The sequence below is a fragment of the Brassica rapa genome, chromosome A02 (assembly GCF_000309985.2).
Source record: "Brassica rapa cultivar Chiifu-401-42 chromosome A02, CAAS_Brap_v3.01, whole genome shotgun sequence".
NCBI lineage: Eukaryota > Viridiplantae > Streptophyta > Magnoliopsida > Brassicales > Brassicaceae > Brassica > Brassica rapa.
This window is the reverse complement of record NC_024796.2, coordinates 12,865,314-12,884,029: the sequence shown is the minus strand read 5'-3', so window position 1 is coordinate 12,884,029 and position 18,716 is coordinate 12,865,314. Positions and strand designations below refer to the sequence as shown.

Here is an 18,716-nt window from a genome sequence, read left to right as displayed (position 1 = left end):
TTTAGGGCGAAATCACATTTTTAAACTATAACAACGTGATAAAGTTCTGTAATATTCATCACATGTGTTTCCAAGTAACATTTTCTATAATACTAAAAAGTGACACTAAAACTATTTCAGTGTATTGTAAAATAAAATTATACATAAGTTTAATAATCATTTAAATACATGTCATCTAAATAACATTTCACAACTTTGCTTATCTCTCTCACTCTAAATATGGAAAAGCATTCATAAAACAAAGTAATCTCGAGAGATGAAATAGAATCACAGATTACTAAAACGGGGTTTAACAGTCTCAAACATAAAGACATTGGGAAGAAGATTGATAGTAATATACTCCATACAACAAATATATTTGCAGGAGCTGCGGAATGAAACCAGTCGCCAAGGTTGAGATGTATGTGCAAAAGGATCCTCCAAAAATGCATAGGTGAGATATTTCTCTCTGTATCAGTTTTCACATGTGAGCTGTTGTTTCTCTGATCATCTGACGTAATAGTCTGCACGAAACAACTGAAGAGAATGCATCAGTAGTTAATACTTTAATAAATTGCTTCAAACCATTATTGGTATGCTTACAATGGAAACTAAATCTCAAGCCTGCAATTAGGAAAGTATATTAATTTGAGGGTTACACGATCTTTCTCAGCGTAGTCATTGTGAGGAGTAATGAAAAGCATTCTTCCTGATGACAAAAATTTAGTACATGAGAATTATCAGAATCTTACATTTGTTGTGTATCACAATTTGGTCAAGAGAGCAGCCTGTCCTGGCTTTGTCACCACAAAACTATTCCATTGAATTGGCTCTCTTCATTGATTCTATCTCCCTTTGTTCCCTTGTCATCCTTTTCCAATCCAACAGCTTCTTTTAGCACAGTCTTTCCTAACACAAACCCTCAGGTTTTGTGACCCTTGAGATGTATAAATTGGATGTGCAATTCCATGTGTGTATGAGAGGAGCGAACATATCAGAGTCTGACGTATCTGATACATTAATCTCAACACGGTACCTTCTTAAAAACGGATATGAGTTACTAAAATATAAGAAAAAAATATTTAATCCAAGGGACTGACTTAGAAATTTACTGCGGATGGGAATTTGAGAACACATGAATTAAGTTCTGACACTGTCAAAGAATTCAGAACTGACTGACCATCAATATGAGGTGGTCGTAATTGCAGAAGCGGAAAAACTCCATCAGGATAAGGTCCCTGGATCAGAGTTGACCATGAACAAAAGAATAACCCGTGAGACATTCTCAGATGCAAGAGACGAAGTATCATAACTACAGCGGCATAGCAACCATCAGAAACCCCTCGAGTCCTGAATGACTTATCAGAGATCTGTAATAATTAAATGAGACAACACAACAACCTGAACATTAAGATCTTAGCAAAATCAACGAAATAAACATTGAAAAAGAAGTAGCATTGTAAGACTGGAAACGAAGGCGAAAAATAATGGACTATGAATTATTTGAACCAAAACAGTATTAAAACAAAGATTCAATCTCAAAATACAACATCCATCGAATTGAGAAAAGAAAATTACTCAGTTACCTTTCCATTAGCACGACCAGATCGACATCCATTAACTCTCCACCTTTCTTGACATTGCGACCTTCCGAGAACCGAAGTTGGTGCTTATAGGATTCTGGTGAGAGAGATTTAGGGTTCTACGACTAAAGGCAGACCAAATAGATGGGGCTAAGACTGCCAAACCCTCTATATATATACGCCATGCTGAGAGCTTGAAGATGAAGAAAAGAAGCATTGAAGATGAAGTAGTGGAGATTGAGGCTTGAGTGCCATTACGACTGCCGTTTCTCAGCTGAATCGAGTGGGGAGGGAATCAGTATGGCTAGGGTTGCTAGAGTGAAACGTAAAAACAAAGTGAAGAGGAGACGTCATCTTCTTTTACGGATGAGTTTCTTGGGCTTATAATATAATGTAAATGCGAAAGCCCATATTCAGTCGAAACAAAACGTAACAAAACAAAAACAATACTCATCTATAAGATGCAGAAAACAGGCCGAAAACAAACTAAGCCCAAAACAAAATAAATCGAAGATGACAGATGACGTGGCTGTTTGCTGCATTACTATTGGTCGTTTTTTCTATCCGACGTGGAGGGCTTCATAGGGCTTTATATTGTGCTTTTAGTATAGTTTAGATTAGATGATAACCCGCGCGCATGCGCGGAATGAGTTTTTTATATTAATATTTGTTCATTAAATAGTTTTAACATTTTACAACACTACAATATTTATCGATTGTAAAATAACGAATAAAAATGTTGGTATCTTAAATGTACCACCGTTGTTGAAAAATTAACGTATTACATCGTATTTTAATTATTTTTAAGACTTAATATAAAGGAAATTAAGTTTTGTGGCCGACACTAAAACCAGATAGACAACATCGATTATAAAATGATGAAAAAAAGATTAGGTTTTTCTGCTCTTGATTTATTTCTTATTTCCTTTCCATAAGTTATCATCTAATATTAAGATCTCAATTATTTTTCAGTGCAAATTTTAAAATTAACATATTTTATATTATATAAATATAATATAAATGATATTAATATATATATATATATATATAATATGAATATTTGTTAATGAGACTTCATATTCATACGATTTATGATCATTTGTATCTTGCTTGAACAAAAAAATTTAAACCATTAATCACAAAATTTTCAATGTGGGTTTTTACCATTTTTACTAATTATAGTTGTTTTAAGAAAATCAAAATATAACATATAAGAAAAAATCAATTTTTTTAATTATATGCTTAATGTGAATTTTTAATTTCTTTTAATAATATAACATTTAACAAAAAATAGAGAGATACATAAATTGTTATCAAATATGTATTACTAGGTGATTTTCCCGTGCTCATGCACGGGTATAAATATTTATAAAATAAATATACTATAATAATTGATTACTATTTATTTTTAATTTTAAATTAACTTATAATTTGTATGCAAAATTTATATTAATAATATTATATTACTTTCATTAGACATATGCTTTTAGATATGTTATACCTAGTCGGTTTTGTTATTTTTTACAGTCAATTTAATTATATTTGGATTTATTAGATTGAATCTATTTCTCCGAATTCAACTATAATATTTTTTATTTTAAATATATTAAAATTATGATTAATTTTTTTATTTGGATTTACGTGTGTTATTGTCTTAGATATGTAAATATATTAAAGGAAGTTAATGTATAACTAAAAATATATTGTGCTTAGAATGAAATATAAAATAAACTAAAGTGTCTGATTCCAAATTACATAAATTAATATAACGATAATATTCTACAATATCATGCATATATATATATAAATTTTGCAAAAGAACTAAATTATAACAGTTGGTTAATATTTGATTTTTATTTATTAATATGTTTTGAGTCATCCTCTAATTTACATTTATAACATAAATTATTATTATAAAATTATTTATTCTTATTGTAGTTAAATCTATGATTTTAGATATTGAATTAGTCGAGTCACTTATGTTGTTAGTATATTGAGTTACATATATTCTTTGAAATTTAAACTGAAGTACAATTACTTTTTATTATCATCAAATAAAATCAAATTAATTTTATTTATCGTTTAAATGGGCATGTAGTTTCATAATATTTATCAAATTATATGTTGATTTTTTTCAAAAACAAATATCAGAAAATAAAACATTGATCAATATGAAATCATACATAAGTAACTAATACATTTTTGGTAGCTCATGAACACATATCAATATTTACAGTAATTAAATCATAAACTGAAATTTATTTTAAGTAATCTTTAAATGAGAATTCATATTTTCTTCGGTATTTCAATTATAGTCATATTAACTTCCACAAACATAAAAAAATAAAATTTAAAAGAAAATTTAATATTATGAAAAAATAATATATCTACCTCGTGAAAGTATATAGTGTTATGTTATTTTATAATATTTTGTAATTATTTGATCAAAAGATATTTATTGTTAATTTTTTTTTAGTATCTCATTAAAATAAGCAGTTAGAAACAATTGTGTGATTGTATTTTAAAACTCATATTATATAAGTGAAATTTAATTTGTATTTTTTTCTACAATTGAAAGATATTATAGTCAACTAAATATATGAAAAATAAATAAAACATTTCAATAATATTAGTTATAAACTAACTTTAGTCAATTAAACACATATCAGTTTATGTTACTTAAATTTTTTATGTAATCATGTAAGAAATTAGATAGATATATAAAAAAAATCTATTTCTGTTTCTTTGAAAATATATATTTTTGTATTGTTTAAAATTATGTTCTAAAAGAAATAATATTTCTTTTTTCTAATATCAAGATTATGTATTTTTTAATATCAAGATTATGTGTCTGAATGTTGTTTTATGAAATCACATTACATATCAAGATTACTATTCAAGAGTTCAGGCCGATTGCTTGCCTCAACACACAATACAAGCTGATTTCAAAGCTGTTGTCCAATCGTTTGAAGCTGGTTCTGCCCTCCCTTGTCTCCCCAAATCAGACTGCTTTTGTCAAGGATAGACTGATATTAGAGAATATTCTTCTAGCCTCAGAAGTTTTACAGGGTTATCATCTAGCGTCTGCTACTCCAAAAATTACGCTGAAAGTAGATATTGCAAAAGCGTTTGATTCAGTGAGATGGGACTTCGTGTTGAGTACTCTGCAGGCTTACAATATTCCGTCTCAGCTTATCCACTGGATTAGGGCTTGTATATGCTCTCCGTCCTTTTCGCTAAGTATCAATGGTGTCACTTCTGGCTACTTTAAAGGCAAAACCGGGCTAAGGCAAGGCGACCCTCTATCTCCAATTTTATTTGTCATGATGATGAATATTCTGTCTCTAATCCTAAATAAAGCGTCCATGGACGGTATCTTTGGGCTTCATCCTGGATGTGAGCAACAACAGTTAACTCATCTTTGCTTCGCTGATGATTTACTGATATTTATTGACGGGACGGAGGCTTCTCTGGAGGGAGTCTTGAGGATTCTCTCGGATTTCGAAAGAATGTCTGGGCTGGCAGTGAACATATCTAAGACCACCATGTTCTGCTCAGGTATACAGGATGATATAGTGCAGCGAATGTCCTCGCGTTTTGGATTATCTAGATCACAGTTACCTGTCCGTTATCTGGGTGTTCCTTTGTGCTCTAAGAAGCTATCTTTTGGTGACTGTGATCCATTACTGCTGCAAATTAAAAAGAAGATGAATGCTTGGACTACTAGGGCTCTTTCCTTGGCAGGTCGGCTCACTATGCTTACCTCAGTCATCTCAGGTATCATTCATTATTGGACAAGTGCCTTTCTCTTGCCAAAGAAGGTCATCAAAGCGATAAACTCTCTCTGTAGCTCTTTCCTCTGGCATGGGAAAATAGGAGTTCCTACGGGTGCGAAGGTGGCATGGTATGATGTCTCTGTCCCAAAATCTGAAGGGGGCCTGGGAATTAGAAATTTGGAAGTGTGGAGTGATGCTTGTGCTTTAAAACTTATATGGATGCTCTTCTTCAGGGCTGGATCGATATGGGTTGCATGGATGAGATCAAAATATTTGTCTCATGCACCATTCTGGTCATTGAATGAAAAGAACTACGGTTATTCTTGGATGTTCCGTAGGCTACTGAAACTAAGAAGTAAAGCACTTCACTTTCTGAAAATTCATGTGGGGAATGGCGACTCAACATTCTTCTGGTGGGACCCTTGGACGCCATTTGGTATGCTTTATACCTTCTTCGGCCATGATGGACCTTCACGTCTTGGTGTTCCCTTGTTCGCTACTGTGGCAGATGTTCGTAACGGTGCTGGCTGGTCTCTTACATCAGCAAGATCTGATAAACAGCTACAGCTTCTAGCCTTTGTATCTACCTTGGCTCTAAATGATGCTTCTGACGTACCTCATTGGTATGTCAATGGAAGATTGCAGAAGGCTTTCGTGTCCAAGTCGGTATGGAACGTGATCAGGCCCCATAAGCCTCTCGTATCATGGTCTACACTGGTTTGGCATAAAGCAGCTATACCAAGGCATGCTACCACTGCCTGGTTATTTGTCCTAAATCGTAACCCGACGCTAGACCGCTTGCAAAGTTGGAACCCGGATAACCTCACTACATGTCTCCTCTGTGGGTCGGGATTAGAATCGCGGGATCATCTGTTTTTTGACTGTGCCTACTCAGTTGTAGTTTGGCTCCTAATCACTCGTAGACTCAATCTCCATACTGCTCCTTACAGCTGGAATGCCACCTTGACATGGCTGCCCACTGCTCATAGTGACAGATATGTGCGCGTCGCTTTGCTACAAGGCTGGCAAGCAGCCATTTACGGTATTTGGTTTGAGAGAAATACTCGCTTCCACACTGGTCTTACTCATTCTCCTGATGTTGTGGCCAGGAATTCCCTGAGAATTGTCATTGATAAATGCTATGCCATGTGCTCTCTTGGATCTGCCTTAGGCTCTCTCTTGTTGCAGATTTGGCATCCTCCCTGAAAGTCCATTTGCCCAACTCTGTTTCTTCTCTTATCTGTAATAGATGATGTTACTTCCATGTAACCTCTTATTTTAAATTAATGAAAATCCTTTATCAAAAAAAAAATCACATTACATGCAAATATATATTTTCATCTAAGAAAATATAGATATAAAGAAATAATTTATTACTTCAAAAGTATATATAATGTTATTTAAAAATAATATTTAAATGGATTCTTTCTATTTTGTGAACTTTCCTTTTTAATGAAATCATATTATATTTATACGTATATTTTCGCTTTTAACATTATAATGTTTAATGAAATCATATTATATATACATATATTTTTGTTTTTTAACTTTATAAATGCTTCGTTTTTATTATATATGTTATTTGGAAATTTTTTAAAAAGGAAACTAAATTAAAAATTCAATAATAGTATTTAAATGTAATATTTTTTAATTTATTAAGGGTATCAGTGTAATCAACTATCGTGAGAGTTAACGTGAGCGCGACACATAAAAAATTGACTTCTCAAATAATATTATAGAAATTGATAATCATTAATTATCATATAAATGATTAATCATATTAGACAATTTCATAGCATTTATTTAAGGAAAGAATTGAAAATATTATTTTATATATTACTAATCAATTTGATAGTTATTTTAATAAAAAGTATAATGTATATTTATATGAACCAATTTATTTTTTTAATAATTCTCAGAATCATCCTATAGATAGCTACGAAAAATATTGGGGGAATTGCCACTAATACCACTTTCCTAATACCACTTTTCAACTTTACACTTTTCAAATTTACCATTAAAATTTTAATAGAAAAATGACCACTATGTCCCCTAATTAATTAAACATAAACTAATCAATTACTTTCGATAAAAAAAACTCATATATATCTTCTTCCTCGATGCGAGCTCCGACGAGCTCCGACAAAGGACGACAATCTGGATATGTGAGGCGAGAATCCGGCGAGCTCCGGTAAAGGACGACGATCGGATCCGTCGGTGATGGCGATTCTAGTCCCTGGCGTTCTCCTCAAGCACATGAACACCAACGTCAAAATCGCCGGAGAACACATGTCCTCTCTCTTACAAGTCATTAGCATCGTCCCTGCTCTAGCAGGAGGTGAGCTTTTCCCAAACCAAGGCTTTTATCTCAAAGTCTATGACTCCTCACACGCCACTTCCGTCTCTCTCCCTGACGAGCACGATGATTTGATTCTCAGTGATAAGCTTCATCAAGGTCAGTTTATACATGTAGACAGAGTCGAATCCTCTTCCCCTCTGCCTATTCTCTGTGGTAGACAAAGTCAATCCCTAATTCACCTACGAGCTGTTACTTTCTGCCTACTTCTTTTGCAAAGTTTGCTGATGGGGTTAAGAAGCAACAGCACGTGAAGCCATAGGTGTTGTCAGAGAGAGGGAGGTCTCCTTTGGGAATGGAGAGTCCAACCATTGGAAAAAAGCTTCCCATGAATAAGAGCTTAGTTCATGGGATTGAGTTTGGAGCTAAGACGTTGAGGAAGCTGGGAAGAGAACATAGTAAAGTTTAAACTTGTAGTTGTTATACAGTTGTTGATGAGATCAAAGATGTAGTTTTTAATAAGTTAATAGATGAACGGGTTTAAATTTCAGCCTCTAGTTAGTGTTTGTAAACTATAAAGTACATTCATTTGGCACCTGTGCATCTTATTTTGATCCATCTTAGGGGGTGGTGACGCCTCCAAATCTCAGGTGATCTATCTCAAATTCGCTTGTTGATGTGATTTAATGGTTTAATTCGTTTTACTCCTTCATCATATTCATGTGTAGGTGGGAATGTTTGTTGCATCAGCCATCTTTTTGCGTTGTAAACCTGAGGCGTTGACTAGTGTATTACCGACTTTGAGAGAGGATCCTAAGTATCAAGGTCACGACAAGCTTCCCCTTACTGTTTGGATGATTGCTCAGGTACGTGGTGGACTAGGACCAAGATTTTCCAATTCTGTATGTGTATTTGTGAAAAGGTTATTTGAACTGTTAAGAATGTTTTGGACAGGCCGCCAAAGGTGATCTATGTCTTGGCTTGTATTCATGGGCAAATAAACTTTTATGAACTTTATAAATGTTTTATAAACCTTTATAAATTATTTACATACCTTTATAAATCTTATAAATTATTTTACAAACCTTATAAATTTTCTTATAATTTATAAGCCGTTCTAAATGGTTATAGACTCTTATAAATGATTTAAAGACCTTCTAACTGATTTCTTTTATAAACATTTTATAAACGGTTTATAGACTTTTTAAACTTCTTTATAAGCCTTTATAAACGGTTTATATACTCTTACAAATAATTTATAAACATTTATAAATGATTTACAAATTTTATAAATGAATTACAAACTTTATAAACTGTTTTTTATAAACTTTACAAAAGATTTATAAACTCTTATTGATTATTTACATATTCTTGTAAACCCTTATAAATTATTTTACAAACTCTTATAAATTGTTTTATAAACCTTTCTAAATGGTTATAGATTCTTATGAATGATTTAGGGACTTTAGGGCTTTTATAGAAGCATGAAGAAACAAATTGTTTACATTGTGGAGCTTAAAAAAGCTTATGAGGATAAGCATTATGTGCATTTGGTCATGGGGTTTTCCACAGGTGGAGAGTTGTTCAATAGGATATTGCTACATGAAGTTACTCGGAGAGAGCAGCTGTTTTTTTGTTGAGAAACATTGTTCAGATTGTGCTTACTTGTCATGACATGGGGCTATTCACAGGGACAGGGATTTGAAGCCTGAGAACTTTCTGTTGCTGAACGAAGATGAGAACTCTCTTCAGAACCATTGACTTTGGTCTCTCCGATTTCTACAAGCCAGGAGATGTGTTCAAGGATATAGTGGGTGATCGATGCTTATTACATAGCACTAGAGGCTTTGAAAAGGAATTCAGAAGCTGTTATTTGAAGTATTGGTGTCATATTGTATATCATCTTATGTGGTGCCTCACCCTTCTGGACTGGTAAAAATATTAATTTCGTTATATCTAGAGATTATTTTTAATATAAAAATGTATTCATGTGTTGATTACCTGATAATCATATGATGATCATAGAATAGGAGAATGGAATATTCAACGCCATATTAAAGGACTTGTTAGATTTTTTAAGTGATCATGTTGTAATCAATCCTTCATGGTGCAATAATTGGTTACATCATATATCATGTATTTATATTTAAGCTTTTATAAATATTTATAACTGATTTTCATACTCTTAAATTGATCTATGAAACTTTATAAAATGATTTTTAACTCTCTATGATTTATAAACTCTTATAAATTCGTTGTAAAAATTGTTATAAACTCTTACTATTACGTATATAAATAAAAGTATTATTTATTTTTAACCAATTTATAAAGACTTATAAATAATTATAAACTCTTATTGATGGGTACATTTTTATAAGAGTTTATGAATGATACACAATACCTTTTAAATTTTTACAAAGGAAATACTAGTTTATATACATTTATAACATTTTATAAATTGATTTATAAGAGTTTATAAACTGATTTATTATTTTATAAACAGATTTAGGGTTTATAAGGTAATTTTCGGGGTTTTAAGTTGAATTATTATTATTTATAAACTAATTTTAGTTTTAAAAGTGTTATAAACTGATTCATAAACCATTTAAAAACCCTTAAAAACCCCTCATAAATTGGTGTATAAGCTTTATAAATTGTTTTTATAAAATTTATGATTTTTTTATAAACCCTTATAAATTATTTATAAATGGTGTATAGTATTTATAAATTGTTTTTATAAACTTTATGAATGTTTTATAAACCCTTATAAATTATTTATATATCCTTAAAACCCCTTATAAAATATGCTACAAACCCTTATAAATTCTTTTATTAGACTTTCTAAGTGGTTATAAACTTTTTAAATGATTTAGAGTTCTTCTAACTGATTTATTTTACCTTTATAACCCTTTATAAATTGTCTAAGTGAAGATATTATTTTATGTTTTATAAACATTTATATATATATATATATATGTGTATGTGTGTTATTCAAATACTACTTTATAAAAGCTTATAAATTGTCTAAGTGAAGATATTCTTTTATGTTTTATAAACATTTATATATATATATATGTTATTCAAATACTACTTTATAAAAGCTTATAAATTTTTTTAATGTATTAGCACAATATCATAAAACCCAGATTTATAAGAATCTTAGAGCATCTTTGTATAAACCCTTATAAATTGTCTAAGTGAAGATATTCTTTTATGTTTTATAAACCTTTATATATATGTTATTCAAATACTACTTTATAAAAGCTTATAAATTATTTTAGTGTATTAGCACAATATCATAAAACCCAGATTTATAAGAATCTGAGAGCATCTTTCTCAATAATTCATGTTTTATTGTAGTTCTCCTAGGAACTAACACCAACACCACTCTCTTTTTCCCTTGCTTCTTGAATCTAAAAACACACTGTATTAACAAATCAAATTAGTTTCATAACAGACGAACAATATAAAATCACACAATAAAAAGTGATCTATTGATTATACTCTAAATCAAATCAACTGTCTAGAGAATCAAACCTTGACAGACCAAGCTAGAACATATACTAATCAAATCAAAAGCATCATAGATCAACATAAATCAGAAAAATGTATAAACTTTCATTCAAAATCATGAATCTTGCAGACAAAACTAGCTCAAACTTATCCAACATGCAAAAATTAACTAGAAAATCAAAAAAAATATACACATTTGATTAGATTAACGAACACATCAATTAAATATCCAAACTTTTGAGGAATCTATATATGATTAGATAATACTAAACAAATAAGAAGTGTCGTCTAAATGTGTGTTTGTGTGATTGAAAGACTGAAACTCATCATCAATTCAAACGTGTGTATGATTGAAAATCTGATAGTTTAACATGATAGTCATGAAAAAGTGGCTCTGGATATTCTCTATCACATGCTTGATCACATAGCAATCCATTAAGAAACCAGAAACAACACACTAAAGCTTGATGAAGATGACGACAGCGGAACTCGATGAATACGACAGCGGCAAGGCTCGATGAAGCCGACGGCGGCAAAGCTTGATGAAGATAACGACGGAAAGGTTTGATGAAGACGACGACGGAGAGGTTCGATGAAGACGACGACGAAACTTGATGAAATCTCGACGGTGAAGCTTGATGGAGACGATGGATCTCGGCGAGCGAGAAAGAGGAAGATATGTTGAGGATAAGGTAAGGGTTAGTCTAGTCTTTTACACATTAATGAATATGGTATTTATGAAAATGTCTTTTGATTGGTGGTAAAATTGAATAATGGTACCAAACAAAGTGTAAAAGTAAAATTTTTCTAAAATATTGTAATGTTCCAAGATTAATATATAGGGGATTTGAAATCAAATGAGTACTAATCAAAGATACACATAATTATATGATCTGAGCATATTTAGTTGTTTATATTCAGCTAATTTCCTTATTTGAGCCTGATTTACTCCGTAAATACTTATCAATGTTTAGGATTTAATGTGGAGTGCATGTATTTGACTTTTATTATCCACAAAATCTCATAAATCCCCCAGAAAAAGAAATGTTACTACATATTTTCTATTTTCTACAACGGTAACAATACATATTTTCTATTTTGTTGGTCAACAAGCAAAAAAAGAAATCTCTAATTTCTTATTTTCAAATTAAATCTGTATATAAATATAACTCATAAACAGATCCTTGTACTAACAATAGTTTCTACATTGAAAACACAACTAAGAATAAAGAATGACGTTGTATATCTTCTTGATTTCTCTTCTTCTTCTCTCTCTTTTGTCAGCTGTTGTCTCCGACGACGCATCTTTCCAGAAACTTCCGGTGCCGGGAAAGAGGTCAGGCCCTGAATCTTTTGCCTTTGATTCCACCGGAAAAGCTTTCTACACCGGAGTCTCCGGTGGTAAAATCCTCAAGTATACTCCTGACAAAGGTTTTGTCGATTTTGCTCAGATAACTAAGACTTCGTAAGTTCCTCAATCTCAATTATTTCTTAATTTGAACTTTCAAGATCACATGTTTTGATGATTATGTTCTTAATTGTTTCAAAAAATGAAATTTAAATTTTCCCTTTTAAGGATTTGAATTAGTTTTAAAAACTGAAAGTTAATGGTTTATTATTAAATCTCATGAATTGTAATATTAAGACATGTCTTTGATCATTGTTTGAATTGTTAATGCTCTATTTTCCCTTTAAAACACACAAAATATGTTTTTTTTTTTTGTCGACAATATTACACACAAAATATGTTTATTGCTGCATGAAACACCATGTAGCTCTTAATAACGTTGTTCATATTAAAATATTTTTTCTGATTTAAATTTTAATTGGTTTGTGCTTACTATAGAACTTCTTCGTGGTGCAAAGGAGTATTTGGAACTGCATTGGCCAAGAAATGTGGCCGACCTGCGGGGATAGCCTTCAACCCAAAGACAGGTGACCTTTACGTCGCTGATGCTCCATTGGGTCTTCACGTTATCCATCCCGCCGGAGGTGTGGCCACAAAGATCGCAGACAGTGTTGACGGAAAGCCCTTCAAGTTCCTCGACGGTCTTGACGTTGATCCCACCACCGGTGTCGTCTACTTCACTTCTTTCAGCTCCAAGTTCAGCCCCAGGTATACCATATTCGATCTTATATATATAGTTTTCTATCGTATATAAGTCAGACATACACGTAAATTCATGATTATAAACTCGACTAGCATGATAATGGCACTAGTACAGACTAATATATTATGCTACAAGTTTTGTCTTCTATTTATATATTTAATATTTATCATACAATTTTTATAATGTTTTATAATTTAATTAGGGTATTTGTAAAAAAATTAATTTGGTTTGATTGATACATGTATACTGTATATGAATATTTGTTGGTTATGCAATGCAGCGAAGTGTTTATCGCAGTGGGAGTAAAAGACGCGAGTGGAAAGCTCTTCAAATACGACCCAGCGACCAAAGCAGTGACTGTGTTAATGGAAGATCTAAGTGGTGCGGCTGGTTGCGCCGTGAGCTCTGATGGTTCATTCGTGCTGGTTAGCGAGTTCATAAAGAGTAACATCAAGAGATATTGGATCAAAGGACCAAAAGCTGGATCTACTGATGACATCTTCTCAAGTTCTGTCTCGAACCCCGACAACATCAGGAGGATCGGTTCTACTGGAAATTTTTGGGTCGCTTCCGTTATTAACAAGGTCGTAATGCCCACGGACCCTTCGGCTGTCAAAATCGATTCTAATGGAAAAGTGCTTCAGACCATTTTTCTCAAGAATGAGTTTGGTAATACATTGCTCAGTGAAGCCAACGAGGTCGACGGCAAACTGTATATTGGAACTCTTACTGGACCTTTTGCCGGAGTTATGAAACTTTAGATTGGTATTAGGTGATTGCCCACGTTTGTGACCATGTTGAAAAAGTCCCTATTTATGATTAATTATTAATCTAAATTAAAGTGATAATATCCTTTCAAAATTCTAAACAAGGTTTGTCAACTTCCTTCCTTTTTTCTTGGTTGTATTTGAGGAGGGATGTTTCCTTATAGTTGTCTTATTATATGTAAATAAATAAATTTTTTTTTGTCTCTGAAACAATAAATAATTTTTGAGAAAAATATAGTTGCATTACCATTACCTAGTTTTGATCGTTCGTTAGGAACATGTTCGATCCGAAGCATAGGCAAAGAAGTTGGTTACTTATAGTGCATCACGATTTAATATAATAAATTTAATTAATTGTGTACATAACATAATAAAAAGAATATAAAAGAACATAAAAGAAAAACATAAATTTTTATTTGAGTCCATAAGGCATTATGAACGTTTTCCATAATTTCCGAACAACACTGGTCAAGAAGAAAATACGAATTGGAGTTTACCATTGACAGGTTTTGGTTGCTTCTTAACGAAAACAACATTACTTCAGCTCAGGTATATTGTAAAAAACGTAACATGCAGTGTAGTATTTATGTATTTGGTAATATCTATGACTATGTTAATATTGTGCTACTAGGTGTTTTCCTACACTATGTAAAGAAATAAAATTTCAAAATTATATTTATAAATAATTTTTTTGGTTTTATTATTTGCATACAATATTTTAATTCTATGTAAAAATTAAGATAAAATATATATAATTGTTTACATTTATATTTAGTAATAATATATATATATATATTGGAAATATTTTTATTTATTTATTTTGGTTAATATATATTAAATAAAATTCTATAAAATTAAGGGAAAGTTTTGTTATGTATAATTAACAAAACATAAAATTAAATAATATTTCTGAAATTTATAAATATTAAAAAGAAATAATCATAATATGATTAGAAAATTATTATTTTTTGAATTAAGACTAGCATTTTTTTATGGATTCATAGGTATGACCGTATGAGAGTGGGATACTACCAGATTAATCAAAAAAAAAAACCAGCAGTTTTGTTTGACTTTATCTCCAACAATATATGTCAAAATTAAATGGGAACACAGACTAACTATCCGAAAAATAGAATACATATATCTAACATAATGACGGTTGATAATATAAAGAAAATGTCGAGAGAGTGAAACGTAATATCAAGGGATCCAAAGTTGGTACTTTCAAATGTCGTAAAAGTTGAATATGATGACATGGATATTATTATCACAGAATAATCATAAACTGCTAAAATATGAGATTAATGGCATTCTTAGCTAGTTAGCTATATATCTAACACACCTGAAGTATATAACAAAATTAATTTCTAAACGTGAAAACATAAAGCTTGATAAATTATATGAATGGTAACTAATAATAATATTAAACTTTGAAAACTTAAAGGTACATATACCATTCTCGTCAGCAATTTTTTTTTTTTCATTTTTAACCAATTGATTCTAAGATACCCCGTATCTTTTCATCAGTCAATTCTAATCAATCATGAGATTTTAACACAATTTAGGCGTATTTTGTTCTTTATACGGTATAAATTATACCCAATTAACTACTTATTTGGTCTGATTTGCTGCTCCATGAATATGAATATTCATTTCTACAAATACTTGAATGCAAAAGAAGAAAGATAAATAAAAGGAATCCTTTTAAAAATCAAATCTATAAATATACACATTACAAGACTAATCTGGTAAACAAAAACACACAAACAAAAGTTATGACGTCGTTTGTTTCCGTGATTTCTCTTCTTCTCTCATTTTCTCTGGCCATTTTCTCAGATGCTGCGTCCTTCCAAAAATTTCCGGTGCCGGGAAAAAGGTCAGGCCCTGAAGCTTTCGCCTTTGATTCCACCGGAAAAGGTTTCTACACCGGAGTTTCCGGCGGTAAAATCTTTAAATATCTACCGGGGAAGGGTTACGTCGATTTTGGCTATATCACAGTATCCTCGTAAGTTTTTTGATTCTTTTGGTTTAACGAAAGAAAGATCACGGCTTTGTTATATTAAAGTGGATTTTTTTTTGGTGCAACATTAAAGTGGATTATATCGTTATTACAGCGTGACTCGTTCCTGCTATTATAGAGTAACATAGAAAAACCTAGATATAACCGAGATAGTTGACATTGACAAACTTCGTTGTGAAAATACGAATACCTCTATGTACTTGATAGTCGTATCATGTTAGGATTTTATCAATTAGAAATGACTGCAACCTACTTTCTTCTGGGGTCGGCAACTGCAGCAACCTACTTTTAAATTCATCAAATGAAAATCATTTAGTGTTGCCTTTTCCTTCAAAACTTCTGCATAATAAATGGATTCAGATTTGGTCAAATCTAATGGTCAAATATTTCTAAACATTGGGTCGTGAAGTCTAATGGAGTATTTTCGTATGGGTTATTCTTGGGTTCTCTAGGTTTACCAACCAACATAATTTCGTTATTTCATATTTGATATCTTATAGAAAAAGAAATAAAATAGTGTTAAGTTATATTAATTATGTTTGTAAAATAAAAAAGTAAAAAAACAAATAAAAAATAAAAATAGTTACAAAAAAAAGAATTTAAAAAAATATATTTTTAACGTTGTCTGCAAAACACTAAACCCTAAACACTAAAAATATTTTTAATAGTTATATTATGTTTTGTTTAATGTTTAAGTTTTAGTGTTGAAAATGCTACAAACTCTTAATTGATCAACTTTAAATATTTTTTTTTGTGATATTGTCTTTGATCCCCCCGCCCCCTCCCCCCACCCCCAATTTCACCAAATCACAGTCATATAGTATTTTCTTGTTTCAAATTGCTAGTACTGATATGGATCAAGACTTTGTGAATTGTGATAAAAAAATCTTTTATGAAACGAAAGGGGGTAGAGAATGTTGATTTTCATTCCATAAACGTAGTTAATGACGTTAACCATGTGGGTAGTCACGTTACCTGTTGATTGCTAACTGTGGGTAATTAGTTTTCTCTCATTTATTGTACACGTTACCCACCACTCAACGTGAAAAAGTCAAATCAACATTCCATTGTCATTATTTTTTCTGTAATGTTAATTTTCATTCCATAGCTCCCCTTTGTTTTATTTTGTTTCTTTTTCTAAAAATTGACATGATTTATTTTAGGAAGTCGCAATGGTGCGATGGAGCACTTGGAATAGCTTATATGAGTAAATGCGGCCGGCCGGCCGGAATAGCATTCAACAACAAAACAGGAGAGCTCTACGTGGCCGATGCTCCGTTGGGTCTCCACGTCATTCCTAGTGGTGGTGGCTACGCCAAGAAGATCGCCGACAGTGCTGACGGCAAGCCCTTCTTGTTTCTCGATGGCCTCGACGTTGATCCCACAACCGGGGTCGTCTACTTCACTTCCTTCAGCTCAAAATTTAGCCCTGGGTAAAGTTTCATTTTCCTTATATTTAAATAAATAATGAACTTGCCAAATTCTCTATAAACAAAACTAATGTAGAATTTTCTTTTTAAAAATAATCTTAACTGGTATTTGTGTCCTTTCCAAAAACAAAATATATAGTTTTATGACTTTATCAAATATATTCATCTTTACGTAGAACCAATGTTATAACAATTGATTTATGCGATGTAAACAAAAAAAAAATTAAAACTATTTTTCTAAAACGATTATTTTGAACATTTCATAAAAACACTTATATTTATAACTTTTAAAATTCTTAAAACGTAACTAAACCTAATTTATTTTGTAAGGGTATATGTTAAATAGACAGATGTCATACAGTTTGTTTGAATCATGTTCATCTTTTAGTATATTATTAACTGAAATAAGTTAAAATTCATTTATCTATTACTAAGCAATATGTTTACTATTGGTTATGACTGTAGCGACGTGTTAAAAGCAGTGGCATCAAAAGACGCTTCCGGGAAACTCTTCAAGTACGATCCATCAAAAAGGGTCGTGACTGTCTTGCTCGAAGGTCTAAGTGGCTCAGCCGGTTGTGCCGTTAGCTCAGACGGTTCGTTTGTGCTGGTTAGTCAGTTCACCAAGAGTAACATCAAGAGGTATTGGATCAAGGGGTCTAAAGCTGGTACTTCTGAAGACTTCACTAATGCGGTCTCGAACCCTGACAATATCAAGAGGATCGGTTCTTCCGGAAACTTTTGGGTTGCTTCGGTCGTGAACACAGCCACCGGACCAACAAACCCGTCTGCGGTTAAAATTAACTCTGATGGTAGAGTGCTTCAGACAATTTCGGTGAAGGATAAGTTTGGAGATACTTTAGTCAGCGAGGTTAACGAATTCGAAGGAAGGCTTTATGTCGGAACTCTGTCTGGTCCTTTTGCCGGAATTATTGACCTTTAAACTAATTTTATGTAACATTAGTGTGATCAGATGCTAATAAAAATAATATGAAGTTTTTTATTCTTCCATTTCCATCACAACCACAGATCTTTTATAGAAGAGCACAAGCTAAGCTATAGATGAGTTCTCTGAATGATTCAACCATTTATTGATACGTTGCACAATGCCTTGACATAGTAAGGTGGGAACTTCCCGTTCAATTCCAAAAAGTACATGATGACTAAATATGATCTGGAAATTATATATTTAACTAAATGTACTTCTATGGACTATAGATTATTTAAAATAATTTTCAATT

General features: G+C 31.7%; 2 protein-coding genes and 2 long non-coding RNA genes across 4 annotated transcripts; 2 read left to right on the top strand and 2 right to left on the bottom strand.

Annotated features, from left to right (window-relative positions):
• Nucleotides 1-122: 122 nt before the first annotated feature.
• Nucleotides 123-2,731, bottom strand: LOC117130030. The gene is made up of 2 exons (XR_004453508.1): nt 1,566-2,731; nt 123-1,217 (listed from the first exon to the last, which is right to left on the bottom strand). It is a non-coding gene; the product is annotated as an uncharacterized LOC117130030 (long non-coding RNA).
• A 6,835-nt stretch (nt 2,732-9,566) lies between these two features.
• LOC117130043 lies at nt 9,567-11,677 on the bottom strand. Its single transcript, XR_004453518.1, has 2 exons — nt 10,815-11,677; nt 9,567-10,542 (listed from the first exon to the last, which is right to left on the bottom strand). It is a non-coding gene; the product is annotated as an uncharacterized LOC117130043 (long non-coding RNA).
• A 457-nt stretch (nt 11,678-12,134) lies between these two features.
• LOC103852875 (protein STRICTOSIDINE SYNTHASE-LIKE 12) lies at nt 12,135-15,127 on the top strand. The gene is made up of 3 exons (XM_009129771.3): nt 12,135-12,612; nt 12,994-13,263; nt 13,539-15,127. The coding sequence occupies exons 1-3, from the start codon at nt 12,380-12,382 to the stop codon at nt 14,017-14,019; spliced, it is 984 nt and encodes a 327-aa protein (XP_009128019.1). The 5' UTR covers nt 12,135-12,379; the 3' UTR covers nt 14,020-15,127.
• Nucleotides 15,128-15,434: 307 nt separating this feature from the next.
• On the top strand, nt 15,435-18,486 carry LOC103852873 (protein STRICTOSIDINE SYNTHASE-LIKE 11). The gene is made up of 3 exons (XM_009129770.2): nt 15,435-16,030; nt 17,209-17,478; nt 17,941-18,486. The coding sequence occupies exons 1-3, from the start codon at nt 15,801-15,803 to the stop codon at nt 18,416-18,418; spliced, it is 978 nt and encodes a 325-aa protein (XP_009128018.1). The 5' UTR covers nt 15,435-15,800; the 3' UTR covers nt 18,419-18,486.
• Nucleotides 18,487-18,716: the final 230 nt, after the last annotated feature.

Bases quoted from the DNA above. Each gene is read 5' to 3' on its own strand.
- LOC103852875 (XM_009129771.3), top strand. From the start codon at position 12,380: ATGACGTTGTATATCTTCTTGATTTCTCTTCTTCTTCTCTCTCTTTTG. The intron at 12,613-12,993 runs GTAAGTTCCTCA...TGCTTACTATAG, and splicing joins GCTCAGATAACTAAGACTTC to AACTTCTTCGTGGTGCAAAG. The intron at 13,264-13,538 runs GTATACCATATT...TATGCAATGCAG, and splicing joins AGCTCCAAGTTCAGCCCCAG to CGAAGTGTTTATCGCAGTGG.
- LOC103852873 (XM_009129770.2), top strand. From the start codon at position 15,801: ATGACGTCGTTTGTTTCCGTGATTTCTCTTCTTCTCTCATTTTCTCTG. The intron at 16,031-17,208 runs GTAAGTTTTTTG...GATTTATTTTAG, and splicing joins GGCTATATCACAGTATCCTC to GAAGTCGCAATGGTGCGATG. The intron at 17,479-17,940 runs GTAAAGTTTCAT...TTATGACTGTAG, and splicing joins AGCTCAAAATTTAGCCCTGG to CGACGTGTTAAAAGCAGTGG.